Source organism: Misgurnus anguillicaudatus, chromosome 21, assembly GCF_027580225.2.
Source record: "Misgurnus anguillicaudatus chromosome 21, ASM2758022v2, whole genome shotgun sequence".
NCBI lineage: Eukaryota > Metazoa > Chordata > Actinopteri > Cypriniformes > Cobitidae > Misgurnus > Misgurnus anguillicaudatus.
This window is the reverse complement of record NC_073357.2, coordinates 45,009,518-45,035,436: the sequence shown is the minus strand read 5'-3', so window position 1 is coordinate 45,035,436 and position 25,919 is coordinate 45,009,518. Positions and strand designations below refer to the sequence as shown.

Below are 25,919 nucleotides of genomic sequence, written 5' to 3'. Positions count from 1 at the left end.
GCTCTCCATATGGTCGTGTGCTGCATAAGTCACTGATCTGTCGGGATTCTCTAAAGGAATTCTGAAAGTGTCAATGAAAGACTTTTAGAAAAAAAGACAACTGCTCCTGAATAACATAAATGCCTTTACACCAGCATATATGACACCATTCTGGCCTGATGTTAAAAAAAGAGCGGGAAACCAGGCTGACCCATACATTTGTGCTTGAATAGTTAAAAAATATAAGATGAACTGAAAACATGATGGAAAGTAAAGCACTACAAACAACGAGTCAGAAAGGACTTAGAAGATATTTATTTGGGATTCAACCTGATAATTTTTTGCCACAGTAAAATGCTTTTTTTGACAATTCTGTCTAAATTCAGTAGTGTTTTTTGATAGATACAATATTTCATAATCAAAAACAATAAAATGATTTATATTTGTACAACTGAATGAACATAAATATATTAAGTTAATTGGGAAGATGTGTTTTACAGCTGTATTCACAAATCTGTATATTTATATACAACAGCAACTGGCACACACTTTGTTCTTCTCAACAGATATATTTTTTAGAAACCCACACTGTAAAATAAATGCAGCATTTTGTCAAATTAAAACATTTTACATGTTACTTTAACTTAAAAAATTAAGTTAAACAATGTCGACTTGTTTTTATAAGTTATGTCAATTTATCGCAGGTAAAAACTTAAAATATTAGATTGAACTGACTTGCAAAACTAAGTTGTTTTAACTTTACCCTGCATTTTTTACAGTGTTAAAAAACTAATGTCATTTGTTTAAACATTCAGAGTGACGAATGAAATTTACAAAAAATATGGCAACATTTTCTCTCTTTTAAAAATGTAATTAAATTGAAAAAAATTTTCACAAAGCAAAAGTAAATCATACATAAATATTTGAAGAGTTTCGTTGCAAAACGAGATAACTCCGTTTTTTTATTTTTCAGAAATCTTGTTTTTTGGTTGTGGATTCAAATTAATATCAATTCAACTGCAGTTGGTTTGTTTTGATTTACCTTCAATTTAAACCTTTATAACTTAAAAAATACAGCTAAGTAGCACCATAAAACAAAATAATAACATGATAACATAATAATAAACATGTTTTGACAAAAATGTTAAAAACGGATTTATCTCGTTTTGCAACAAACTATTACACATCTACATGCTTAAAAAGAAACCCAGCCGTTCTACAGTACAAAAGTACAAAAACTCAGAACTCGGACATTCCTGTACCCCCATCATCTCTTTTACGGCTAAAAGAGAGCCAGATTTAGGCACTTGGTGGTTTTGTGGACTCAGCTGTCCTCGTGAGACTCACTGAAGGTTTTGTTTGAGAGTTGTTCGTAGCAGAGCAGACTGTCTTGTCTGTCTGGTCGTGGCAGACAAAGATTGGGTGATGGTCTGTGAGTGCTACCATCACGTTTCTGTCCTCTGGCTAAATCACCCTGACTGTCCCTCACCAACAGAAGGTTGAGAGTCTCGGCAATACGGCTGAGGCTCCTGTCCATGTGTGTGATCTGTGGGAAAAAGTGTGTGGCCTCAACAAATCTTTCAAAATACTGTCTAAAATAACAACGTCACTGCGTCTGTGTAAATAAACATTAGACAACCTGTTAATGCAATCTGTAACAATGTTAACATTACCTATATGTATTGCCCACATTTAATGTAAATAGGATTAGGGAACATGGAGTAGTGTGATCAAAAAGGTGATGATGAATGACCTAAATACAGCTAAATGACATGATCACTAAACACTGGTTCATTAAAGTCATCATGTCATTGCTTTAAATGCAAACTAGGTCTTGTCAATTACTGTCCTAATTTATATTTAAATAGTTTAGTAGCTTACAACAGTTTTACACATGTTGTTTACATATTGTCCATAAACTTTTTTATATGATGCCAAAGCAATGCACAGTCTCACGAAATTTTGTTATATAGTCATGTAAATTTTTGATTCTTTTTCGTGATATTGTCACGAATTTTTAAGTTTTTTTATAATCGTATCATAAATTTCTGTTTACGTGTAATTGTCACGTATTGGTTAGTCAACTGTTTGTCCTATTTTCTTACCATTGTCGCTTCGGTATAGGGTTAAATTTACATAAAATGACATCCTTACCTAAACCAAACTCTAACCCTAACGCCAGGCGACAATGGTTTGAAAATCAGAAAATATAAACACATTCTCACTTCCCAAGGCGTCAAAATCTGAAGCATGTTCAAACGCCTTCAGCGAAGATGCGAAGGGTGCCCCTATGCGTCACTATATCGACGAAATGGGAACTCCGTTGCTTTCATGCTAATCCCTCGGCGTCGGATATAGACGAAAGGGAATCCCGGAAGGTGATGCCGTCACGTTATGCGACGATCATGCCGCTTCTGGACGGTAACTACTACATTTTTTCCAATTTTTAAACCATTGTCGCTTGGGGTTGGGGTTAGACTTGGGGTTTGGATGTCAGTTTGTTTATACTTTTTGTCTTCTGATTTTTAAGCCACTGTTGCTTGGGGTTAGGGTTAGAGTTGGGTTTGGGTTAGGATTTAATTTTATGTAACAGAAAGTCGTTCTAACCCCAGCCCCAAGCGACAATGGTAAAGAATTTGGAGGGGGAATTGAGTGGTTGCCGTCCAGGGGCGGCATGGTCCTGCCGATCGTCGCATAACGTGACGGCATCACCTTCCAGGATTCCCTTTCGTCTATATCCGACGCCGAGGGATTAGCATAAAAGCAACGGAGTTCCCATTTCGTCCATGTGGTGATGCATGGGGGCGCCCTTCGCGTCTTCGTGCTGGCGCTGGGGCGGTTTGAACATGCTTCGGATTTTGACGCCTTCGGGAGTGAGAATGGGTTGAAAAAAAATTAAGATTTTTTTTATAAACCAATACTTAAAGTGACATCCTTATCTAACCCTAAACTGAAACGACAATGGTTTGAAAATAGGAAAAAGCAGTTGAGTAACCAATACGTGACAATTACACGTAAACAGAAATTCGTGATACACTGTAAAAAATACTTAAAATTGCTGCCTTAAAATTTTTTGTTGAATCAACTCGGATTTCCAAGTCATTTTAACTTACTATTATTTATCTTGACTAGAGATGAGTTGTTATAACTACAGGTGAGTTGTTATAACTTGTTATAAAATATAGTTAAGAAAAGTCAACTTAATTTTATAAGTTGTGACAACTCATCTTTGTTGACATGACTTGTAAATCTGAGTTTATTTCACAAAAAAATTTAAGGGTCTAAAGTATTTTTTACAATGTACGTTCACGTAAAAACGCGAAAATTCTTGACAATATCACGAATAAAGAATCAAAAAGTTACGTGACTATATCACAAAATTTCGTGAGACTGGGTAGATGCGTGACTGTCTACATGTTTAAAGAAGCAACTTACTAGTTCATAGTACATGGTAAAAAATACAGCATTTTTGTCAAATCAACATATATTTTTATGTTACTTTAACTTAAAAAATTAAGTTAAACCATTTGAACCTGTTTTTATAAGTTCTGTCAACTTATTACATGTCAAAACGTAAAATAGTACCTCATCCTGTATTTTTTTAAGTGTAAGGATGGTTGTTTTAATATTTAAAGGGGCCGATGTTTGAGACTTAATGAAAACTATCAGACGCATACTTGTAATTCTTCATTATACAGTTGGGGAGCCAAATGTCATGAGGTTCTTTCCCCTGGGTTTAGACTAAGTGACGTGTGGAGCCAGCGCTGTCTACACCCCATTAGAAATAACCAGACGAGTGTCTCCATGCTGGACCACAGTTTATACAATGATAGTGCCGCCACGGTCACACACAAACATATGTACACATGCACTAACACACACTGCCATACTTGCTTACGGCAAGAGATTCAAACGTGTAAACATATATGGTCGCTCCCCATGCAGACAGGCAAGTAAATATGCACATCTAACCACAGAGAAAAACAACATCTAGAGCCGAAACTTGGACAGAGAAAGCCGTTGAATGAGGGAGTGACCGAATGCAAATATATGTACTATAAATTCATTCACAAGTTTGTCAAAATTCTATACCAGGCCCTTGTCTATTATAAGTGCTATAAAAATATTGTCAGGAAAATTTCTGGCTAAACAGTATAGTTATGCTTTCCTTATCTGTTTAAAAAAAATCAAATAAAAATGTTTTTTTTTAAACAAGATTTAATAAAATGTTAACTAAATCCAAAGAGAATACAGTCAGCATAACAATAATAAACTGCTTTAGGCGTGTGTTTGCTGAAAAGTTAAGCCTATTTGTTCCTGTTTATGCCAAACACTGCCTGCTTCCTGTTTACCAGAGATTCATGGGAACACTTTATGACACAGTAAGAGGCATGTTATCCTGTCATCACTGGATGTTGTCCACATACTGTAGTTGGTACAGCAAATTGCAAATTTGCATGCAGATCTGTACAGACAAAAGTTTAAAGCGTTTCCTTCTTGTTTCATTTAACTTGGCTACTCATTAAACTATTCATTAGTATTGAACAGAAACAACTGATCTCTCCCTAAAGATATGGAAGCTTATTTAAAAAAAAATCCTCTTAAAAGCCATTTTCAAAAAAATGTAATGCAAGCTTTTTTTATAGAAAGAGTGGATTTGCTACTCAGTTTTCATGCTGTGTAGTCAAGCATCTACACGGCATGAAAAGTAAGCCGGCATGCGAGCAAGAGATCATGTGAATAATTGTGTGCGCTGTTTTGAGTCCGTGTCTGGGATGAGTGCTGTTTGTAAAAGGATTTATGGCTGGAGTGGCAAATGAACAGGAGCAGAGTGAGTGTTTGTAGAGCTCCTGAATCCCTGTCTTTCTTGGAGGCCAATAGACCTCTTATTTTTACATGCACTCACACACACACACACACACGCACAAGCCAAAAAGCTGCTCTTTTTAGGCTCTTAACACCCTTATCAGCACACATCACTCACAGACAATGTTTGAGCAGTCATCAAAAAGTGATGTTTGAGCCTCCAGGTGAAGGCTTGATGAATGAAGCTTAAAGATCTTTATCTGTCTTTCCTGTAAAACCAATTGTGCTGAATGCTTTATCGGCAGCGAACTGAACTTGTTTTTGTTATATCCGTGATTTACTGTGATTGTTTTTTGACCGTGCTCACTGAAATTTGAGAGTATGTGATATTGTATGAAGATATATACTTTAGGACCCCCAGGAGTACCAGAACAAAAATGCAATAAATCTAATTCGCGCTAAATTTAGCCAAACTCTAATCTGTCCGGAGCAGAAATATTCAAGAGCTTTACCTTATCCTCCATCCTGTTGAGTCTGGAGCCTATAGTATTTGTGCCTCTGTCCTTCATGCGGTCTGTAGGAGACAAGTACGACGCCAAGGGAAATCATAATAAAATATGAACTTTATAAACATGAATATGCATTAAGAATACAATAGCAACAAATGGAGAAATAAGGAGACTGTCCTCCAAAAAATAACAACCTCATAGGTCGTTTGTGCAAGCACCTTATATATTACGACGTAAAGGGACGTATTAAGGGATTAGTGTCCTCTAGCGGCAGTAGCTTATACAACCTGTTGTTACGTTTTAAGGTTTTTGCATTATACATCAGATTAGACACATTTAATTTGATGAATTTGTAAATATAGAAACGGTTTCATGAACATTTATGGTTTTAAAGATATTTTGGAGTATCTAACCCCACCCTCACCCTTACCCTAAACCCATCCACTTATCATATAAAACACAACATGCAAGTAAAAGTACGGTCACAGGTATTTATTGCATAAAACAGTATAAAAGTATTACAAACCATTCACGTTGCACACCTTGCGAACTGAAGTCATACGATTACTTTATATGAAGAACTCTGTGATCAAAACGCACAGTCAGATCTCATTCAAACATAAACCAGCATGATGCAATCGGTCACGAGACACACGATACCCAATCCCTTTTCACAATCATAAACGACGTATCATCGCTTCTTCTAGCGGCAGTTTTTGAATCAGTCTAAACCGGATCAGATATTTACACCGGATGGTCATAACTTTTGCATCTTTTCTTCAAATAAATCGATCGTTTCATCTCGGTACATTTGGAATATTTTCAGTTCATTTTTAAAAAGTTGTGACTGTTTTGTATGCTGTGTTTATATCTAGTGTTGTAGTCAAGACCACCTAAACCGAGACCAAGACAAGACCAAGACTTTAAAGGGTCGAGACCAAGTCATGACCAAGACCAAGACAGGCCGAGACCAAGTCAAGACCAAGACCAGTGCAAGTCACTGCATTAAAACACTTGTGATAAAATGTGGAATATGCATATGATCATGCACTTCTTGTCTGTGTGTGAGTGTGTGCGCGTGCGTGTGTGTGCGTGCCTGTGTCGTGCCATCAGAGAAGTTGATAAAATAATCAAAGGCATTGCAGATATGTGGGAATTTATCTTTGTTTATAAGCAAATAAAAGTGAACAAACACTTAAGAGCTGAAATCAACTTAACCATTTAGTCTTTCCATGGCTTGTCATCCACTTAACACAATGTGATGTGCACTGCAAAAATTATTTTCAAGAAAAAAAATTCTTAGTATTTTTGTCTTGTTTTCAGTAAAAATATCTAAAAATTAAATAAGTCTAGTTTTTAGACCAAAAATATCAAATGTAAGTAATTTTGTAAATAAAACAAGCTAAAAAATCTGCCAATGGGGTAAGCAAAAAAATCTTGAACTTTTTTCTTAAACTCTAAATTCAAGAAAATTTCAAGAAAAATTTGCTTACCCCATTGGCAGATTTTTTTTGCTTGTTTTATGCACAAAATCACTTAAATTTGATATTTTTGGTCCAAAATTTTTACTTTCTTGGGTCGTTCTGCTCATCAAGAAAAAGCATCTTAATTTAAGAATTATTAGATATTTTTACTGAAAACAAGACAAAAATACTAAGATTTTTTTTCTTGAAAATCATTTTTTGCAGTGTGTCATCAATTGTGGTCTTGACCGGTCTTGATATAAAAAGAGTCCTCTTTGTCCGAGACCGAGACGAGACAGAGTAAAAAGTGGTCTTGAGACCAGTCTTGAGACCGAGACCGGTCTCGAGAACTACAACACTATTTATATCATATAATAAATAAATGGGTACGTTATTTGCCCTAAATGCCTGAATAGTGTAATGTGCAATAAAATACAATTAATCCTGTCAGTTTAAATTGAAAATCTTATCCCAGTACATGTCATCATAGCAAAATGACCCCGCAAAATATAATTTTATACCCTAATATATTAAGTTTCACCTGCTGCCGGTAGAGGCGCTAAAATGCATGTATTTGTCGTATTTGGTGAAATGGACAAACGACCAAAGCAATCGTATGAGTTGAAGGATATGTTGTAAATAAATATAGTGTTGAATCTGATGAATTGGTGCATGTTGGCAAAATGCGATGTCCGTGTGTAATGAATGGTTTAGCTTTACCTGAACTGGTCTGGAAGAGAGACAGCTTGCCTAAGGACTGATCCAGTCTGTCAAAGCCATATGAAATGTTCATGCAACATGAAAATGGCAAATGGAACGTGAAATGAATTTTACAAAGCAATGGATGTACTCTATGGGGTGGTTTCCCGGACAGGGATTAACTTAATCCATGACTATGCCTTAGTTTAATTAGGAAATATAATTAGTTTTAACAAACCTGCCTTACTAAAAACATTACTTGTGTGCATGTTGATGCAAAACAAAGAGCACTGATGTATTTTAAGATATGCCAGTGCAAGTTGTTTTCACTTTGGACAGCTCTTACATTTATTTTAGTCCAGGACTAGTCTAATCCCTCTCCGGGAAACTGCCCCTATATGTCCATGCTGAAGTAAATCTATGCTTGACTATTGAGACATAAAGCTGTAATCCCACCTTCTCTGTAGCTCCTTGATGCGCACCATGAGGTTGAGATGACCCTGAGAATACTGCTCTATTACATCTCTGACATCATACGGCTTACGTGCTTGCTGCAAAAGCACACAAACTAGTTAATGTAGCGTGCACCTTTCACTCGCAGTGATTTATTTATGCAGGGGATTTTTTATGTATGTTGACTTCCTTGAATGACTTTGTTGTAAATTCTGAACTGATAATAATTCAAATAGCAGCCGAGCCTCTAGATCAGCGGAGTCGTAAAGTATGAGATCATCAAAAGGTTGAACTCGTTTGACTTGTGATACAACCAATCACAGATCAAACAAGCCTCAGAACTTGACTGTCACTTACAAGGAAAATGATTCACATCTGCCGACACCAAACCTAGACCCCTAATCAAACGCTCGCTGCGTTCGGCGCAGATCGAGCGCAGGTGATGACGCCGTGGCTGTGTTGGCTTATTTGAACTTACTGAAAAACACATGGTAGATGTGTGAAGGTCCACGTTTGCTACAGAACTTAATTTCGGTTTGAACAGTCTCAGTAAAACATACAAACATTCACACTTCTCTGACACAAATAAGCCAGATCAGGAAGCCTTTCAAACGTGAGCAAACATCGTCGTGACATCAGACACAGCGGATAGGCAGCAGCATCTGACAAACACTGCAAGAGTGTGTGAGAGGAGGGAAAATAGGCTAACAGGTCAAATAAAAGGTTGCAGAGAAGTCGGGAGGGTAAAGACTCAGTGAAGACAAATAAAGTGCAGTAACGAGTATCAAATGTCGCACACTCGCATGAAAGGAGGAGAAAGTGTGTGGGATGGCTATTATGGCGATTCTCTGACATTAGCAGGTTTTTTGAAGACCCAGAAAGGGCATCTGCTGTGGCTGGGTCAGAAATCCAATTTACACTCTCAATTTGTTGAAGGATTAACCTTCAATATGTGTCAAACAACATAACTGACTTCCACAAGGAATTAAAGGTGTGAATTTGAAGGCCAATATAACAGTCAATATTTGTTACAATAACAGCTTAATATCTCTTGCACCTACATGTCAATATTTTTCAAAATAATAAATTTTTGCACCAGTAAAATAATGTTTTTTTATTATTTTAAATCTTTAGATTTAAAAAAAAAAATAAAAGCTTACCTGAAACTTCTTTCTGGCTACAAAGTAGCGCATTCTTTGGATCACACGAATGGCTGTACGATGGGAATCCCGCATCCTGTGAATGTGTTCAAAGAGAGAAATGATATACAATATGATAATTTTAATTTTACATAATAAAAAGTCTATCTCTAAATATATATTTATATCCATATATCATAAAACCATGCTATAAAAACTTTTAAGTATTATAAAACTACATAACTGCAGTTTTAAAGGGATAGTTCACCCAAAAATGAAAATAATGTCATTAATGACTCACTTTCATGCCGTTCCAAACTCGTAAGACCTTCATCTTTGGAAGACAGTTTAAGATGTTTTATTTTTGGTCAGAGAGCTTGTTGACCCTTCATTGAAAATCTACGTACGGTATACTGTCCATGTCCCGAAAGGTAATAAAAACATTTTCAAAGTAGTTCAATGTGTTGAAGCATCGAAAATAAATTTTGGACCAAAAATAACAAAAATTACGACTTTATTCATCATTGTCTTCTCTTCTGCGTTTGTTGTGAAGCGCATTGGAGACTAAAGTCACGTGACTGCAGTGACGTGGATGACGTGTTAACTGGTGCGCCCCAGCTGTTTTTTATTGTGCGTCCAGGCTTTTATTACAGTCTGAGGGAGACGCACGCTGTAAGTTTAAAAAAAAAAACTTCGCAAACATTTCTGAGGATAACACGTCATTCGTGTCACTTCAATCACGTGACTTAAGTCTCGCACATGCGCTTCACAACAGACGCGAAAGAAAAGACAATGCTGAATAAAGTCGTAATTTTTGTTATTTTTGGACCAAAATGTATTTTCGTTGCTTCAGCACATTCTAACTAACCCACTGATGTCACATGAACTACTTTGATGATGTTTTTATTACCTTTCTGGACATGGACAGTATACCGTACATAGATTTTCAATGAAGGGTCAATAAGCTCTTGGACTAAATAAAAAACATCTTAAACTGTGTTCCGATTATTTTCATTTTTGGGTGAACTATCCCTTTAATGTAAATGTTTCAATTGGTCATTGAAATAACTGTAATATATTTAATGCCTATCTAACTTCATAAAATCATAATCAATACCATGACCTTTCACAGTTTTAGTATCATTTGCAAAACAATCCTATCAGTCTCTAGCAGGCCCTCAGGTAAAGCCCAAAGCCACTCCAGATGCTGTTAAATCGGGTCTTTTGCAAGTGGTCATTGAGCGCAAGGGTCACGACCAGGACACAGTGTCTAAGAAAAAATACAACCTCAGCTTTTCAAAGGTTTCTAAACACACAGCACCAAGATTGGATGAGGGGGAAGGGGGTCGACTCTAGAGACCCAAGGTTATCAGGAGGAGCAGGCCATTGTCACAAAGACTGATGAATCATCAAATATGTACACTTTCCCCTGCACGTCGTACACTGCACGCGCATGGCAGTCTATACGCGATATGATATGAGCCTGTATCATGTTAGCATGCGAAGACTCGTGTCTGTTGCATGTCACTGTGACAGAAGACTGAGTGCACTCCCACAAGTCCCTTTAAAATGCATTAGCGGTAGACTGGCTGTAGGCTATCAACCCTCATTGACTTAATGGACATGGCTGCTTGACAGTTTCTGGTTTCTCCCTGGCTGGGGGCAACGGGGAAATGAGGGATAATGCATATGCCATGCTCCAGGCAGCTGCCAATTTACTGCTCTTTGGTGCCCTGCTCAAGACTTCCATCAGCATGCCTCTGGGTAATTTGCCAGTGGTTACGTTGGATGCCTTCTTAGCTTTGAGCACCGTCATACTCTCAGATATGCAGATGTCTACTCATTAGCACTCTTGCATGACAAAAGAAGAAAAGAAAGTTACGGAAAACTCCAGATGTTAATATCTATATGCAAACATGTGACTGAATCATATTTTTAGGATTCTCAGGAGTAAGAACTAAAAGTTTTCTGTTTAGGGGCATCAATTCAAGTGATAAATGGAGACTGCTTTTTAGAGCAATAAATGTTTATGGTGTCTTCAGCAGTGTTATACAACTAAGCATCTATGTGTTTACAGTGACATTTACATTTACATTCATTCATTTAGCAGATGCTTTTATTCAAAGCGACTTACAATAGAGCATTGAACATTGTCAATGAGCTAACATATGTTTAGCTCACAAAGTCATTTTTACAGCTGCATTCAACTTTCATGTATACCTATAAATTTATATTGTATTTATATTGCCCAAAGGTTATCTTGATGACCTAACCGCTAAGATTAAGATCTATGTAAGACTTAAAGATTTGAGATGTAATTGGGGACAAATTGCGTAGTGCTACCAATAATAAAATTATAAACTACATCCGAAACTTGACTGGTAACCAAAGGAGAGAGGACAGCACTGAAGTGATGTGCTCACTTTTTTGTGCCAGCCAAAAGCCTGGCTGCTGCATTCTGTACAAGCTGCAGACAACTTAATTGCCGCTGACAGATCCCCGCATATGATAATAATTAATAAAGACATGAGCCACAATGTCTAGATCTTTAAAACTCAGAAAAGATGATTCTAAGCCAAAAAATCCCACACTATCTTTCACCATTATTTCTAAAGGGAGCAAGAGCACTGGCTATCTTCTCCTTAAATTTTGGTAGACCAAATATTATGATCTCAGACTTTCTTTCATTAAAAGGATAGTTTACCTTAAAATGAAAATTCTGTCATCATTTTCTCATACTCATGTTGTTCTAAACCTGTATGAATTTATTTTTTTCTGATGAACACAAAAGATGATATTTTGAGAAATGATGGTAAACACACAGTAGATATAGTGACTATTGACTTCCATAGTAGGAATAAAAAAATATGATGGAATTTAATGGATACCGTCAACTGTGTGCTTACCATCAAAATATTTTCTTCATCATTTACCAAAATATTTTTTTCCTACTATGGAAGTCAATGGTCACTATCTGCTGTGTGCTTAACATAACTTCTCAAAATATCCTCTTTTGTGTTCATCATAAAAAAAAACATTTATACAGGTTTAGAACAACATGAGGATGAGAAAATAATGACAGAATTTTCATTTTAAGGTGAATTGTCCCTTTTAAGTTGAGGAAAGATGAACAACATGACAGATGGTTTATTAAAACATATAAACAGTTTGAAGCCTTTGGTGTGGTGGGCAGGGCTTCAACATGGTGCAGACGAACTTTCTGCGACCCGATTTAGAATCCCGGCTTGTGGTCATTTGCCGATCCGTACCCCTCTCCCCCCCCCGTCCTTTTCTGTCCTCTCTGGATACTGTCTATCAACTAGATCTTTTGCGTGTTTGCAAACAGAGATGATGTTTTTTGTGGCAACTGGTGGCAGAAAGTGACAGCTCCGCAATAGGGGTGTGAAGTGTTTTAGCATTAAACTGTGATTTTTATGGATCCGGAGTTCTGTAGAAGTCTGTTTCCCCTATATTTCTCTTAAGTGTAATGTTTCTTATAACGTTTTCACCAAGTTACGTTTATTTTTTAAATAAATTAAAAGTTTAAATGGCTTGGCTACTGATATGTGTGCATGTATGTAATGTATATGTATTGTTCTTTATTGGTAAAACAATTATTTTTACAGTATGAATCGCTAAAGTACTTATAAGAGCAATACTATCAAGTATTCTGTATAATATCATTTATTAAATACTTCATCATTTCCTGTTTTCAATTTCTTCCTTATATTTTTAGCCTACGTGTTTGTTCTTAAACTATTATGTTTACATACAAATTAATTTGTATAGGCCTGTTTATATATTATTAACACTTTACATCATGTGTGTGTGTGTGTGTGTTATGTTTATATATTTATTAGGAAACATCATAATTTAGGACAAACAGGAAGAAGACATAGGCTAAGACAGAAGGTAAAAAGAAGTAATAGAAAAGGAAAAAAATACGAAAACTTAAATAAATGGTAATATTATTGATATTATGAACTCATTCAAATCTTTAATCTTTTTTAAATAAATTATAAACGTAACGTGATGAAAACGCTATAAGAAACACATAGAGGGAACAGACCTCGACAGAACACCGAATATCTTCTCTAATAATTTTTTATTCAAATTATTAAAAGATTTTCTGATGATTTCATCATTCCAGTCTGTCCAGTTGAAGGCTTATTGCAACCATAAACACCTACGTTTATCTTCAAATGGTGTCTGCGACGACGGTATACTACAAAAATTATCTATTTTGGCATTCTGACACTCAACAGCACAACAAGACATTTTCTAGTGAGTTATATTGTTCGTTTCACTCGTGTCTCATTCATTTCCACTGTCTTTCTGCCACCACATTGCGCGTGTGATGTAACTGTGACGTCGACTCGCATAAGGTCTATAAAGGCCTATATGTATATAAATAAACAGGGTTAGGCTATGGAAAAGCTTACAGTTTAGGTCAGGTGAATAGGAAAACAAGCGTGTTCCTGTAGCTCAGCTGGTAGAGCATTGGGCTATGGAAGTGATTCCCAGAGAGCAAACATATACGCAATGTATAGCTTGAATGCACTGTAGTCACTTGAAGTCATTTTGGATCAAATCACTAAACGTGTAAAGGTGAATCTCTTTTGAAATTAGTATGATAGTACTATTACTTTTTATAAACCACAAAATCTAAATTGATTCCCCCAAGCTGAAATCTCCCATCAGTCCAGTTCAGGATTCATACCTCTATGGGTGTTTGTCATTCCATTGGAGAATGAAAAAAGCAAGAGAGCGAGGGGGATCCAAGAGATAGAACATGGGAACCACCCCATCTGTCCCTAAGGCAGTGCCACTTCCTCTCTCTAGTCATGGTTACCAGCATAGCAACGCTGGTCTCATGACCTCAGCAGGGTCACCATCTGCCTCTAGTGCTGGCACAAAGCCGGGCTAATGGTGAACACTGGTGGAGACTTACGCAAAGGGAGAGAGACTCCCACTGGGGCAGAGAGAGTGAGAGAGAGAGAAAGAAAGAAAACGATGGAGGGACACATACAAACAGAGAGAAAGAGAAAGGGATCATCATATGAGGACTTTTTTCTGCCAAAAGCAGACTGCAATCCTCTATTACATTCCCAATCTGATTCTGTTGGGTTTGTCTGCTAAACAATAGCAGCCAGATGTGAAAGGAATTACATATCCACTGGAGAGCCGGCAATGACCCAAACAGTTACTCGTCTAGACAGACGGAAAAGCCGCACCTGCAGTTAGTTTCTTCATGTACTGACATTGTGGTTTTAAAAATTTGTCAAAATAATCCCATAACGATGATGTCAAAATAAACACTTCCAGTAAGAAACTTATTACAGTCTGGTTGTGTGTGTGTATTAAGCGCAACTATGAACACTAAAATGTGTGACCCTGTCTGTGAAAACTCAGCTAAATCATGTTTTGTAATTTACTATTTTTTTACATAAAATCATCAAACTGTTAAGAACATTATGTAAAAATAAAGAGTTTGGTTCCAAAACGCGATAAACGTCATAAAAAAAGAGTTATCACCAAAATCAATATTGTATCAGGTCAGTATTAAAAAGTTAATTCTTAATTTTATGCAAAATCTAATACCCGCCGTGTTATTCTGTCATCTTTTCTCCCTTTTTTCCCAAAACGCGATAAACGCCACTCCTCCTTTTCTGCAGAATGCAATAAATCCGCTCCACAAATCACAGCGCACCATTCAACGCATTGTAAACAACAATGACGGCGCGTTGAATACACACAGAATCCTAGTTTTCCATTATTTTACTCGAAGCCAACCAAAATCAAGCAGGACCAAAACAATTTACAGCTGATCGCTGTGAAAAAAGTTCTGCGACGACGTCCCAAGTATAACAGTAGCAATGACAGTGTTCTTAATATGACAAAGTAAGTGTTTTGATTAATGCCATTAATGTTTATTATTTTTAATCACTGTATATCACTAGTCAACTAAATGAATATAACATGGCAAAGATAAATGCACATTTACATTTTAAAACAAAGTTGTCATGGATTTATTGCATTTTTTGGAAAAAATAATACGTTTTTATAATAAATCTTTGAAAATCAAATTATGGATTTGAATTTTTAATGTTTTTTATAACCTAAAGATGCTATGTGAAAGTTTGTAACAGAAAATAGTGGTTTTCATCTGGTCACTTTCTTAGTATAGAAAACACATATTTACCGAAATTAGTCAAAATGGATTTATTGCGTTTTGGAACCAAAACTCTTCAAATATAACATTAATATATTTAATATCAACTGAGTGAGGCCATTACAAAGATTGAAATCAATGTTAAATCAATGATTGAAACCAAACTTTGATGCTCCTAATCTCACTTAGCCTCACAGATGTTCAGGTCTGATATAAAATGAGCCAATTAAAAAGTGCACATTTCATTTGTTTATTAGTTGCTATGTTTATGACTTTGCGTGCTTGTCTATGTAAATAGTAACTGATGTTGTACTTGTGACAATGGCCATCATAATTACCCCAAACAAAGATCAAAGAGGTGCATCGTGGGACAGGAAATAGACATGTCATTAGTACCATCAACACATCAGGCCAGAGTCTCTAACTCCCCTCCTCTAATTAACTAACAGGGCGTGTTTAACAACAGGTCAGTTTGGCCTCTACACGCAATATTGGACAAGGATGTCAACCATGCATCTTTCAACTAGCAGCATCCATTAGTGCAGAGGTGATGAGACACCTGATCCGAGGTCAGCACATGCTTTAAAGGACTGAAAACAAACATGTGCAGCATCTTCTGTATTGATTCGCGCTAAATTGATGTGATGCCTGAGGTAAAGGGCAGAAATTAAGAAGGTAATGACGCTTAGAGATAAGGCAGAACAGAACTCTTGTGTTGGTTGAACTAAAAAGAACCACTTAACGGTTAACAGCTTAACGGTTATTAAACCTCTCAGTTTGATTGGATATATAGTAATAATTTATTTTTACTGTGTCTAGGTGAATAACAAGAGCTGTCGACTGCCCAATGGACCTGTGCTTATCTAACGGTATTCAAAAGTAGACAAACCGGAAGCATAACAATCACTCTAATCTTATCACTTAACAGTATCTCTTTGCCTCAGTGGTACTGCCCATACAGAAAAATCACAAATGAGATCTCCCTAGTATCTCAATGACTTCTTTCAGTATAGAGGAAACATTTAAAACAAAGTCCTAACTGAAAACAACATTAGGTCTCATGAGCTATTAAGGAGCAACCTCTGAGCAACCAAATTTTCCTAAGGCTATATATAACAGACTAGACGCATTGTTCTAGCACAGCGTCCTACTAGCGGTGTAAAGTTCAAAGCCTTTAAAAGACATAATATTGAACTGAATCATACAAAAAGAACAGGCCATATACTAAAACCTTCTCTTATGTTTCGTTACGTCATGTGATGAATCACAAACACATGTCAATTACCCCAGTCTCCCCCACAGAGGACATGTGCAGTCTTCTGACTTGTCTCAGCGAGTCAAAAGCCCAAGACCTTTGTGTGGCGGTGTTGCGCCACAGGCTGCAGGATCGCGGCACTATGGCACTAAAAGGCTCATGGGGGCCCTGTGTGTCTAAGAATAGCTTTCTAAAGAGGAGGGGGAAGAGCGAACTGATTAGCCGCCGTCTGAGAATCCTTTAGGGGGGCTCTGCACAGCAAAATACATTATCTCAAATATCGCCAACCATCTTCCATCTTGAGCTGAAATGCCTCGATGATATTTTAATAAGTGGTCAGCTGAGATAAGAGCCGTAATGACTGATAACTGTTGACCGGAGGCCAGACATTGCACGATGATAAGGCACTGGGCTGCTGGCCAGAAGCTATCGCACACACATATGCACGCACAAAGACGCGCTCGCGCACACACACACGGCAGGGGTTCCTCTGGCTTTGGCCAAGCAAAGATCTCTTTCATCCCGATCATCAAAGAGCCAGACTAGTACGCCGAGTATTAAATGTCCTTATGAAGAGTGACACAGAGGGACGCAACATTTACTCTGACGTTGGGTCCTTTGCAGCTATACACCATGACTAAACGGCTTATGTCCCAAAGTTGTGGCCTCATGTGATCCTAAACATTATAGCGGCAAAGAAACCGTCAGTGTTCATCTCAGCGAAGGTCCTCAAGCATCACCAGGGGCCTCCCAGCCTATTGTCATATCATATTGCCAACTAACAAAGTCACTAACTTAGACGGGTCCTCCAAAAGAAATCCGATATGGCCCGTTGATATTAATTTCACTAAGTGAAACGGAAATATTGACATTCAGAGACAAGAAATGTATTGTGGAGGGAACAAATGCGTTATGTTTAAATATTATGTTATCTGAAATATTTATGTGAAATTGACCTTGAATTAAAAAGTAATTGTTTTTAACCCATGCTTGGGTAAAATATGGACAAACCCAACCAGTTGCACTGTAAAAAATACTTTGCTGCCTTAAATTTTTTTGTTGAATCAACTCGGATTTACAAGTCATTTCAACTTACTATTATTTATCTTGACTAGAGATGAGGTGAGTTGTTATAACTTATAAAATTAAGTTGACTTTTCTTAAATATATTTTATAAGTTGTGACAACTCATCTCTGTTGACATGACTTGTAAATCTGAGTTGATTTACCAAAAAATTTTAAGGCAGCAAAGTATTTTTTACAGTGTAGAGTAAATTAACATGCACTCTAAAAATGCACACAGGTTACACTGTTAGACTTAACTGTAATTTCTACAGTTACTTACCACAAAATGCCCAGTAAAATACCATCGTTTTCTTTTCCAGTTCACAACTGTAATATGCATTGCATTATGGGTATTAACAATTAATTTACAGTGATTTACTGTATGTTTTGAATTTGCGGTAGACTGCTGTAAAACAATAGCAGTAGTGCTACTGTAGTTGAATAAAAAGCATATAAACTGGAAAAATAAAATATATCTATGAAATGAAATACATTTTATTCATTATGCTTTTAGCAATGAATCAAATTTCAAAATGTGAAATGTTTTTCAGCAGTGTAAATAATTTATTAAGAATTGTAGATAGAAACAAGAAAGGAATTATGGATAAATGCTTGACCGTCAGATTTGATTTTGACCTCAAGACTTCAAAACACTCGTGACGCCAAGATTTCGCTTATCGGAGTGTCGGGAGAGTGACAGAAGAGGCTACTTGGGGAGTGTAGCGAGTAACTTTTATTAAGTGACTCTGTGGCAGTGTTACGGACCTACGATACAGGCAACCCGGGTTCGATTCCCCTTCAAGGGAATATATATTTTTAAAACAAGGTTACAGTAAGGGTATTATACTGTAAAATGAAACTGCGGTAAAGGCATCATACTGTAAAAAACATGTACAGTTATGGTGTAATGGGGCAGTTACAGTAACTCACTGGCAACACTGAGTTACCGCATATATACAATAAAAAGTCTAACAGTGTATTTTTAGCCCAATGTTTGGTCAAAAAATGAGTTGGGGTTTAATTTAACCTGTGTTATTTTTAACCCAGTGTTGAGTCAAATATAAACATTTTCTAAAATAATTTAACCCAACGAACACAACATTTCTGTGGACTTTTTTTGTAAACCAAACTGCATTGATTTTTAGGTCAAATATGGACATTTTCTCTGTTAATTTAAAACAATGCTTGGGTTTGTCCATCCCAGAATTTTATGTAACCTATTATAAATATATTATAAAAATGAACAAAAAAGACACGGCATTTAAAAGCTTGCTGGGAACCGCTCCTTATAGGAATTTGTCAGATTACTTGTCAAGTTCGTGTTGTGTGCCGTGTTGTGTTACAAAGATCTACAGCGAGTCTTGCTGGGCTCTTGGTCTGACAGCAAATGAAAAAATCATCTGGGATGTGTTCCTTCTTGCTGAGCAACTTTCTCTCTCTGTCAGTCTCTCTCTCTCTTTCTCTCTCTCCCTTTCACTGCTTGGCTGACTCTCGCTCCATGTCCCTCGTTAGCTCTAACACACTGTAACGAAACACAATTACTGTTAAGGGGGGAAGAAAAGGGGCCGTGACGGGCAAGATAAAGAAACTTGTGCTGGCAAGCCGCGCTGAAGAGGCATTAGTGAGCCAATGTTTCTGTCCTATTCAGCACGCCTCACACACCGCCGCACACTCCTATACACACACACACGCTCTCGTATTACACTCATTGTACTCAATTCTAACAGGCGAATGTGAGAGCTATACTGTATATATCTTTGTGAGATATTAGATATCAATTTTATTTAATTGTTCAATCAGAAAAGCTTAATAAATAACTAAAAAATAAACATATTAGGGAAAACGCTTGCTCTTGGGGAAATATGTATAAATCGCACATTCATATTTAACATTTTTGTGAAGTTGCCAGCATGGGCATTATTGCTCTGTAAGATAAGAACTTTTTTAACAAAAGTCACTGTTGCGGTCTTTTGCCCAGGAGCCCATTACGACTAGGCCTGCTTGTCAATCAGACTATTGTTGGCGTGTGTAGATCTGCAGACAATGGCTCTTTGTCTCTGGACCGGTGTAGACGGCCTGGCTTTGCCTCTGCCACTAGAAGTCCTTCTCTGTTTACGGAGAATAAATCAATCTTTTCAGCCCGGGTCTCCTTTGGTAAACCTCACACCACACCATTACAAGACGGCTACTGCAGATACGTGCAAATACGAGTACAAATGGCACTTTTAGGTGCACCTGCGTTTGCATTGATTTCATCTACAAGAGCCTATTTTCTTTAAAGCAGAAAGTCACAAAGGTGCTTTGTGTTTGATATGTAAAGCCTGCTTTCTACTAAATAGGCTGAAATTTTAATCTTCTTTATTTTTTTCTTTAAATGTTTGCACATCACTGTGCTATGAATTATTTGTAGTTAGGCTTTAAATGAGGTGCGCATCCATATCTTTCAGTGTGTGTTAGGAATGCATGGTCAAAAAGATGTTTCTGTTGCATGTATTTTCCCAACCCCCCAATGCATGCGAACTGTTTCAGCTGTAGGCACGAGGAGGTTTTTGTGTCTCTCCCACCTCTTGAGTTAACAGCCTGGGTCAAAGGGCAAAGCAGGACAAATGTCTGAAAGGAGAGGATGGGAGCAGAAAGCAGAGGAGCAGAGAGTAGAGGAGGGAAAAGCGGAGGAGAATGGAGGAGCAGAGAGGAGCGGAGAAATTCTGTCTCTGGTCTTTTTGAGACCCCACCCTACTATGTTGGACATAAACAAATAAACTTGCACTCACACCCATAGTGAGCAAGAGAAGAAAGAGAGAGAGAGAGGGAGGGAGGGAGAGAGAGAGGACAGAGAGGCAGAGAAAAGCCAGCTGTTACCTTTGCATCTCACTGTGAGGCGAATGAAAGCTCATTAAACTTCAAAGATCAAATGAAAGCTTGTAATGACAAGGCTCCTTTGTAGAGGAGATGCAATATGTCCCATAGTACAAGGATTTTAAAATGAATCATACATCGGGCCTTTAATTACATTTTTTTTAAAATTATAAAGTTGTTTTGTTGGAGAACAGTAATATTTTTAGCAACCAATAATCTCAGGGCACAAGCAACATTTTAAGAATTATAAATCAGTTTTAAGATTAATATTGTCACCTATTCAGAGTAACAGTGAAAAGGAAAAAAGGAAAAAAATAGAAAAAATAACTTTAAAAAGCACAATAATTCTAGACTAATATATGTCAGACCAAATATCACTTTAGACCAGTAATTCTTAAAGTGTGGTCCGCCAAACCCCCCCCCCCAGTGGTCCCCCAAAAGATGACCTAAACTAGGCAAGTGTTTATACAATTGTCACTTATTTAAGTCGATTTTTAATGCACTTGTGAAACTGTGATAACAGTTCTTGCCATTCTGTTTTAATAACGTAAAAATGGATCGGTGGCTCAAACAAAGAAAAGAAAAGATCAAGCGTCAACGGAAAGCAGCTAAAATCCACAGATCTATTAGTTTTGTAATGTACTAGTTTTTGTTTCATGTGTAAAATACCTGTGATTTTGGACATTAAGGGGAACATTTTTTTCAGCATTTTATTGTTACCATAGTGTATGGCTCTTTGGAATGACATTAAGCGGGACCTAGGATGTTATAGTATGTTTAATTGTATGTTTAATATGTTGTTCATATTAAGCTGCAACTCATTTCACATTTACTTTTTCAAATGAAATAAAATTCAAACTGTATAATAATTTCTGAACATAGCATTGCATTTGTGTTTAAAAAATTAGTTTTTGACTTGAAACAGTTGCATATTAAACTTAAATTTAGCTTATCCTTCATATTTGGTTGTTTTTTTGGGGCGTGTTAGAGTGGGATTCTGTTAGGTGGTCCTCAGAAAAAAATTGAAAGATAAAGTGGTCCTTGGGCTGAAAGCATTTGCGAAACACTGCTTTAGACTATTCGTTCTGTTTTCTGTGTGTGCACAAAAAACACAGATCAGGGGCCTCATTTATAAAAATGTGCGTAGGATCCTTACTAAAAGTCTATGTACGCACAAAAGCCAAATAATATTATGATTTATATCACAGATCACCTGCATATCCCGCAATGCAAGCCCATTCTCAAGTTCGTTTTTATAATCACAACATTTGCGTGGGAACTGATGTGCTTTATAAATGAGGCCCCTGATAATTTTCATGCATTTTACTTGTATATAGGCTACTGCAATAATATCTGACCCTGTCTGTGAAATCCAGCCAAAAGTCTCAAAATCTAATTATGAGATTAGGAGCATTTCAGTCCCTGATTTCACATTCATTTTAATGACATGGCCTTACTCAGTCAATATTAAAGATATTAATATGGTATATGGTCTATAATAAGGTTAAAATGCTCTTTATTTTATGTTGCATGGTTTTAACAGTAAATCACAAAAAATAACCTAGCTGGTTTTTCACAGACATTGAAATGATTCTCCCAAAAACCACAATTGAGCACTGCATTGACTCGAAAGACATGAGCATAGCTAGTGTTCGTTCTTCAAAAACACCTCCACTGCCCTCTTGTGGTTTTCCCAAAAATATTGCAAAAGCATACCTCAAGCATGTCTTCACAGGGGAAGGCTCTCATTTGTTACATAATGACATAAAACAACAGGATCATAGTACCACAAGCATCATAAATGTAATGGACTTTATACCCCCAGCAGAGCCACGGCCCATTAGATTATTCAGAGAGTGATTGGGCTATTGCCTGTATAAGTAAATGGTTTGCTGTGCACAGGCTATATGCGCTGTTCCACATGCTGAACAGCTAATGGGGCACAGAGATTTTGATAATGACCCCCTCTCACACAACCTATACAGCCTGCCACATAACCACTCTTCATGGGAATGCTTTGGGTCACTGAAACATACACCATTTCATGCACTTGCTGAGTTTGATGTGGGTGGGCTCGCAAAGCAGAGATTTGCTCCAACAGGGATGCCGCATGTGTTAAAACTGTTTTAAAGATTTAAGCTGGGAATCCAAGGACTACAGAGATTAGCAGGCTGATTAGATCCTATTTGCATTCCCAGAGTCAATAATGTGAGTGTGAACTGCTGGGTAAAGGGGAGTGTAAACTCTAACACTATCAGTCTAACACTTTTTGACCAACATCTAGACTTTTCGTGATACATTACATGATATGTTGTCTATATTGTCAGAAATTAACCTGCGCTCAAGGACAAAATGCTATTAAAGTTAATAGCAAACCTTCAAAATTAAAAAAATGTGGATGCAAAGTGTCCCTAAAGAATGTTTGTTACTTTTTTTCTGGAAAAAAATGTATATATTTTTATATCAGTATTTCTTATATGTTCAAATTGAATTTGAGACTGAATTTTGATTTTTGTACAGAGTACAAAAATGTAAAAAATTCCCCTAAAAAACTCCAGCAGGTTGGAAAGTTAATTTTGAGATCATTTGGGGAAGCACATTTTTAGACACTGATGTGACCAGGGTTGAACTTTCCGAAACTTGTATAATTTATTCCCTGCTGTCTACAGCAGTCAGAAAGTCTCAGTTTAAATTGCAGTAAAAATGTCAAGTTCTTACTCACTGAGACACATGAGTGACTGGAAGAAGTGAAATGTCTCTCTCTGCATCAGTCTCCATTTCATCTGCAATACTGCTGCACCTCTGGAGGGGAGGTCGAGACTGCACCTCCAAAAACCCAGTGGACCTATTCACTGAAGACATAGAGATACACGTGATTCAGACTGAAAGTGCCCTGAGATATTCCTGTAAAAAACGTGCATTCGTCCAATTTTAACAAGGCCATAATGTCCTTTAACCGACCTGAATGTGCAGAGAACTGAAAAGAGGACAGAGAGTTCCAGGATTGTTCCCGTTCTGTGAGCAGAGAGAGACTGAGCTCAGGGCTGACAAACTGCACATTATAAATAGACTGATAGATGTGGTTTCATTTTTAGTAAGTGTGCTGTGATGGACATGTGTGCATATAAATAATGATTCACTGCTATATATTTGCCTGTGAAATAAACGGCCACCAAAACTAAACCATGCAGACATAGAAAAGAGCACACAGCAAAGTATGAAGTGAGTACAGGCAAGACGCAGTTAGTAATAGACACTAACTGAAGCTCACCAAATCTGCCGAATTTGTTTGACCCTTCTGTGAGATCAGAGAGGTGAAATGAAGCATATCAGAGGATAGGCGCTATTTAATGACTAAGAGAAACTTCAAAAGCATGAAAGGTAAAAGAATCAGATCAACATTTAGAAAATGTGTGAAATTCAATAATTGTGTCTCTACCGTCATCAAATGAATCATAGGTTATGGTGGGTATTGTGGGAGAACTGCGCCCATTATCCCTCTCATTGCTCTTCATCTTTTTCTTCATTTTCACCTGCCCGAAAAGAAATCAAAGTTGAGAAGTTTTTGTGAAGTTTACTTAAACTGGATGTTCAAACTTACTATTTTAAATATTGGCTTGTGGTGAGCTGCTAAGTTGCTTATTAAAAGAAATTGAAATTGCTCAACTTAATTCGATAAGTTATATATTAGGTTGTAATGACTTGTAAAGCAAAAAAAAAAAAGATTTAAAGGGGACATGTCACAATAATTTTTTTAAGATGTCAAATAAATCTTTGGTGTCCCCAGAGCACATATGTTTTAGCTCAAAAAACCATATAGTTAATTTATTATAACATTTTAAAATTGCCACTTTGTAGGTGTGTGCAAAAATGTACCATTTTGGGTGTGTTCTTTAAAATGCAAATGAGGGGATGAAATTCAAACACTGATCGCAATGATGGTGGTTTGATGCAATTGAAACTCAATTGTGCTGTGAATTATTTTCTCTCTCTCTTTCCCTCTGCACCAAATGGCTGTGCTGTGGTTATATAGTGCAGATTAAGTGGTGGTATTATTATAATAAGCTATGACATCAGAAGGAGAGCCAAATTTCAATGACCTATTTTTTCACGTGCATGTAGAAAATGGTTTACCAAAACTAAGTTACTGGGTTAATCTTTTTCACATTTTCTAGGTTGATAGAAGCACTAGGAACCCAATTATAGCACTTAAACATGGAAAAAGTCAGATTTTCATGCCATGGCCCCTTTATGTCAGCATCAGCTTCCCCACCTCCCCACTGACCCCCCACAAAAAAAAACTGAAATGATGATAGAGTCAGGGCTGTGTGGCATAACTATATCTATTGTGGTGACAATACAATCTGCTTTATTGTCTGGGCAGGACTGTGTTATTGACACGAGAGACGAGAGAATGTGAGAATATTGAGCGAGATGTACTTGATATTAAAAAGTTATTACAAGAGCAATAGACCATGAGAGAGGAGGGAGAGAGAGAGAGAGAGAGAGAGAGAGAGAGAGAGAATGCTGTCTGAGCACTCACAACTCTGCTCGCATGAATGCTCAAATGCTTTTGAAAATGAGATTAAAATGAACATCTTGTTTCTGCATAAACACTGTCAGCTATGTCTTAAGGAAATGTAAACAGACGAAAAATCAGATATGCGTCAAAATAGTGGATGTGTGCATTAGAGCTTGCAGAATAAATGCAACCTAATAGACCAGCTGGTTTTATATTGTTAATACTAAGCTGGCACTGAATCACTTTATTAGCTTCAATAAAGTCACATAAACACCTTGCCCAAGGAATTTACTGTACATTAACATTTATGCATTTGGCAGACACTTTAATCCAAAGCGATAGCTATGCATTGCATCTTCGTTATGCTTTTACAGTTTCCAGGCAGTTTTATTTATCACTTTTTGTAGGAAGGATGGTGGGGTTTTGGGCTGGATCGTGTGGTGACTTTGGAAAATCACTAGCCAAAGTAAAACATATCAATTCCTAACTACTTTGACATTGCAAATGTAGCCTATCTGTATCAGAGTAACTAAAAATAAAGGTGCTTAAAAGGTTCTTCACAGCAATAATGCCATAGAAGAATCTTTATTGGTTCAGAAAAAGTTCTTTAGATTGTTAAGGTGCTTTTAGACAGAAAATGTTCTTCTATGGCATTGTAAAGCACCTTTATTTTTAAGAGTGAAGTACAAATACTCGTCTGGCCCACCTGTACAAGCATCTTCATGTAGGCAGTTTGCTTACCCTTAATCTAGGGCTGGACACTGTAGTGCTGGGTACTACAAGTTTTTTCCTCAGAAATAACTTGAAGGTGGGAGAATCATCATTCTCAAGAGCAAAGCACCTCCAGAATGCCTTGAGCATGAGAAAAAAAAAACAGGTAAAAATTGTCCCATGTTTCTTCTAAAAAAGGTCCTAATATTTACCACCTAGGTACAATATGTGCCTCTGAGGTACAATTTAACAAATAATAAGCAATTGAAACTCTATAGGCAATAATAATG

The 25,919-nt window shown here is 37.0% G+C and overlaps 1 protein-coding gene across 3 annotated transcripts in view; it reads right to left on the bottom strand.

Moving 5' to 3' along the window:
• Positions 1 to 274: 274 nt before the first annotated feature.
• Positions 275 to 25,919, bottom strand: part of kcnq1.1 (potassium voltage-gated channel, KQT-like subfamily, member 1.1) — a 42,372-nt gene continuing 16,727 nt past the window's right edge. The window contains exons 9-17 of one of the 3 annotated variants that reach the window (XM_055208773.2): positions 25,660 to 25,770; positions 23,836 to 23,929; positions 23,358 to 23,411; positions 23,119 to 23,248; positions 9,070 to 9,145; positions 7,913 to 8,007; positions 7,478 to 7,524; positions 5,298 to 5,359; positions 275 to 1,525 (exon numbers count right to left, since the gene is read on the bottom strand). In XM_055208773.2, coding sequence (XP_055064748.2) covers positions 1,304 to 1,525; positions 5,298 to 5,359; positions 7,478 to 7,524; positions 7,913 to 8,007; positions 9,070 to 9,145; positions 23,119 to 23,248; positions 23,358 to 23,411; positions 23,836 to 23,929; positions 25,660 to 25,770 — 891 coding nt within the window. In that variant the 3' untranslated portion in view covers positions 275 to 1,303. The remainder of the gene's footprint in view (positions 1,526 to 5,297; positions 5,360 to 7,477; positions 7,525 to 7,912; positions 8,008 to 9,069; positions 9,146 to 23,118; positions 23,249 to 23,357; positions 23,412 to 23,835; positions 23,930 to 25,659; positions 25,771 to 25,919) is intronic. The other 2 variants (XM_055208774.2, XM_073859214.1) reach the window with 2 other exon arrangements.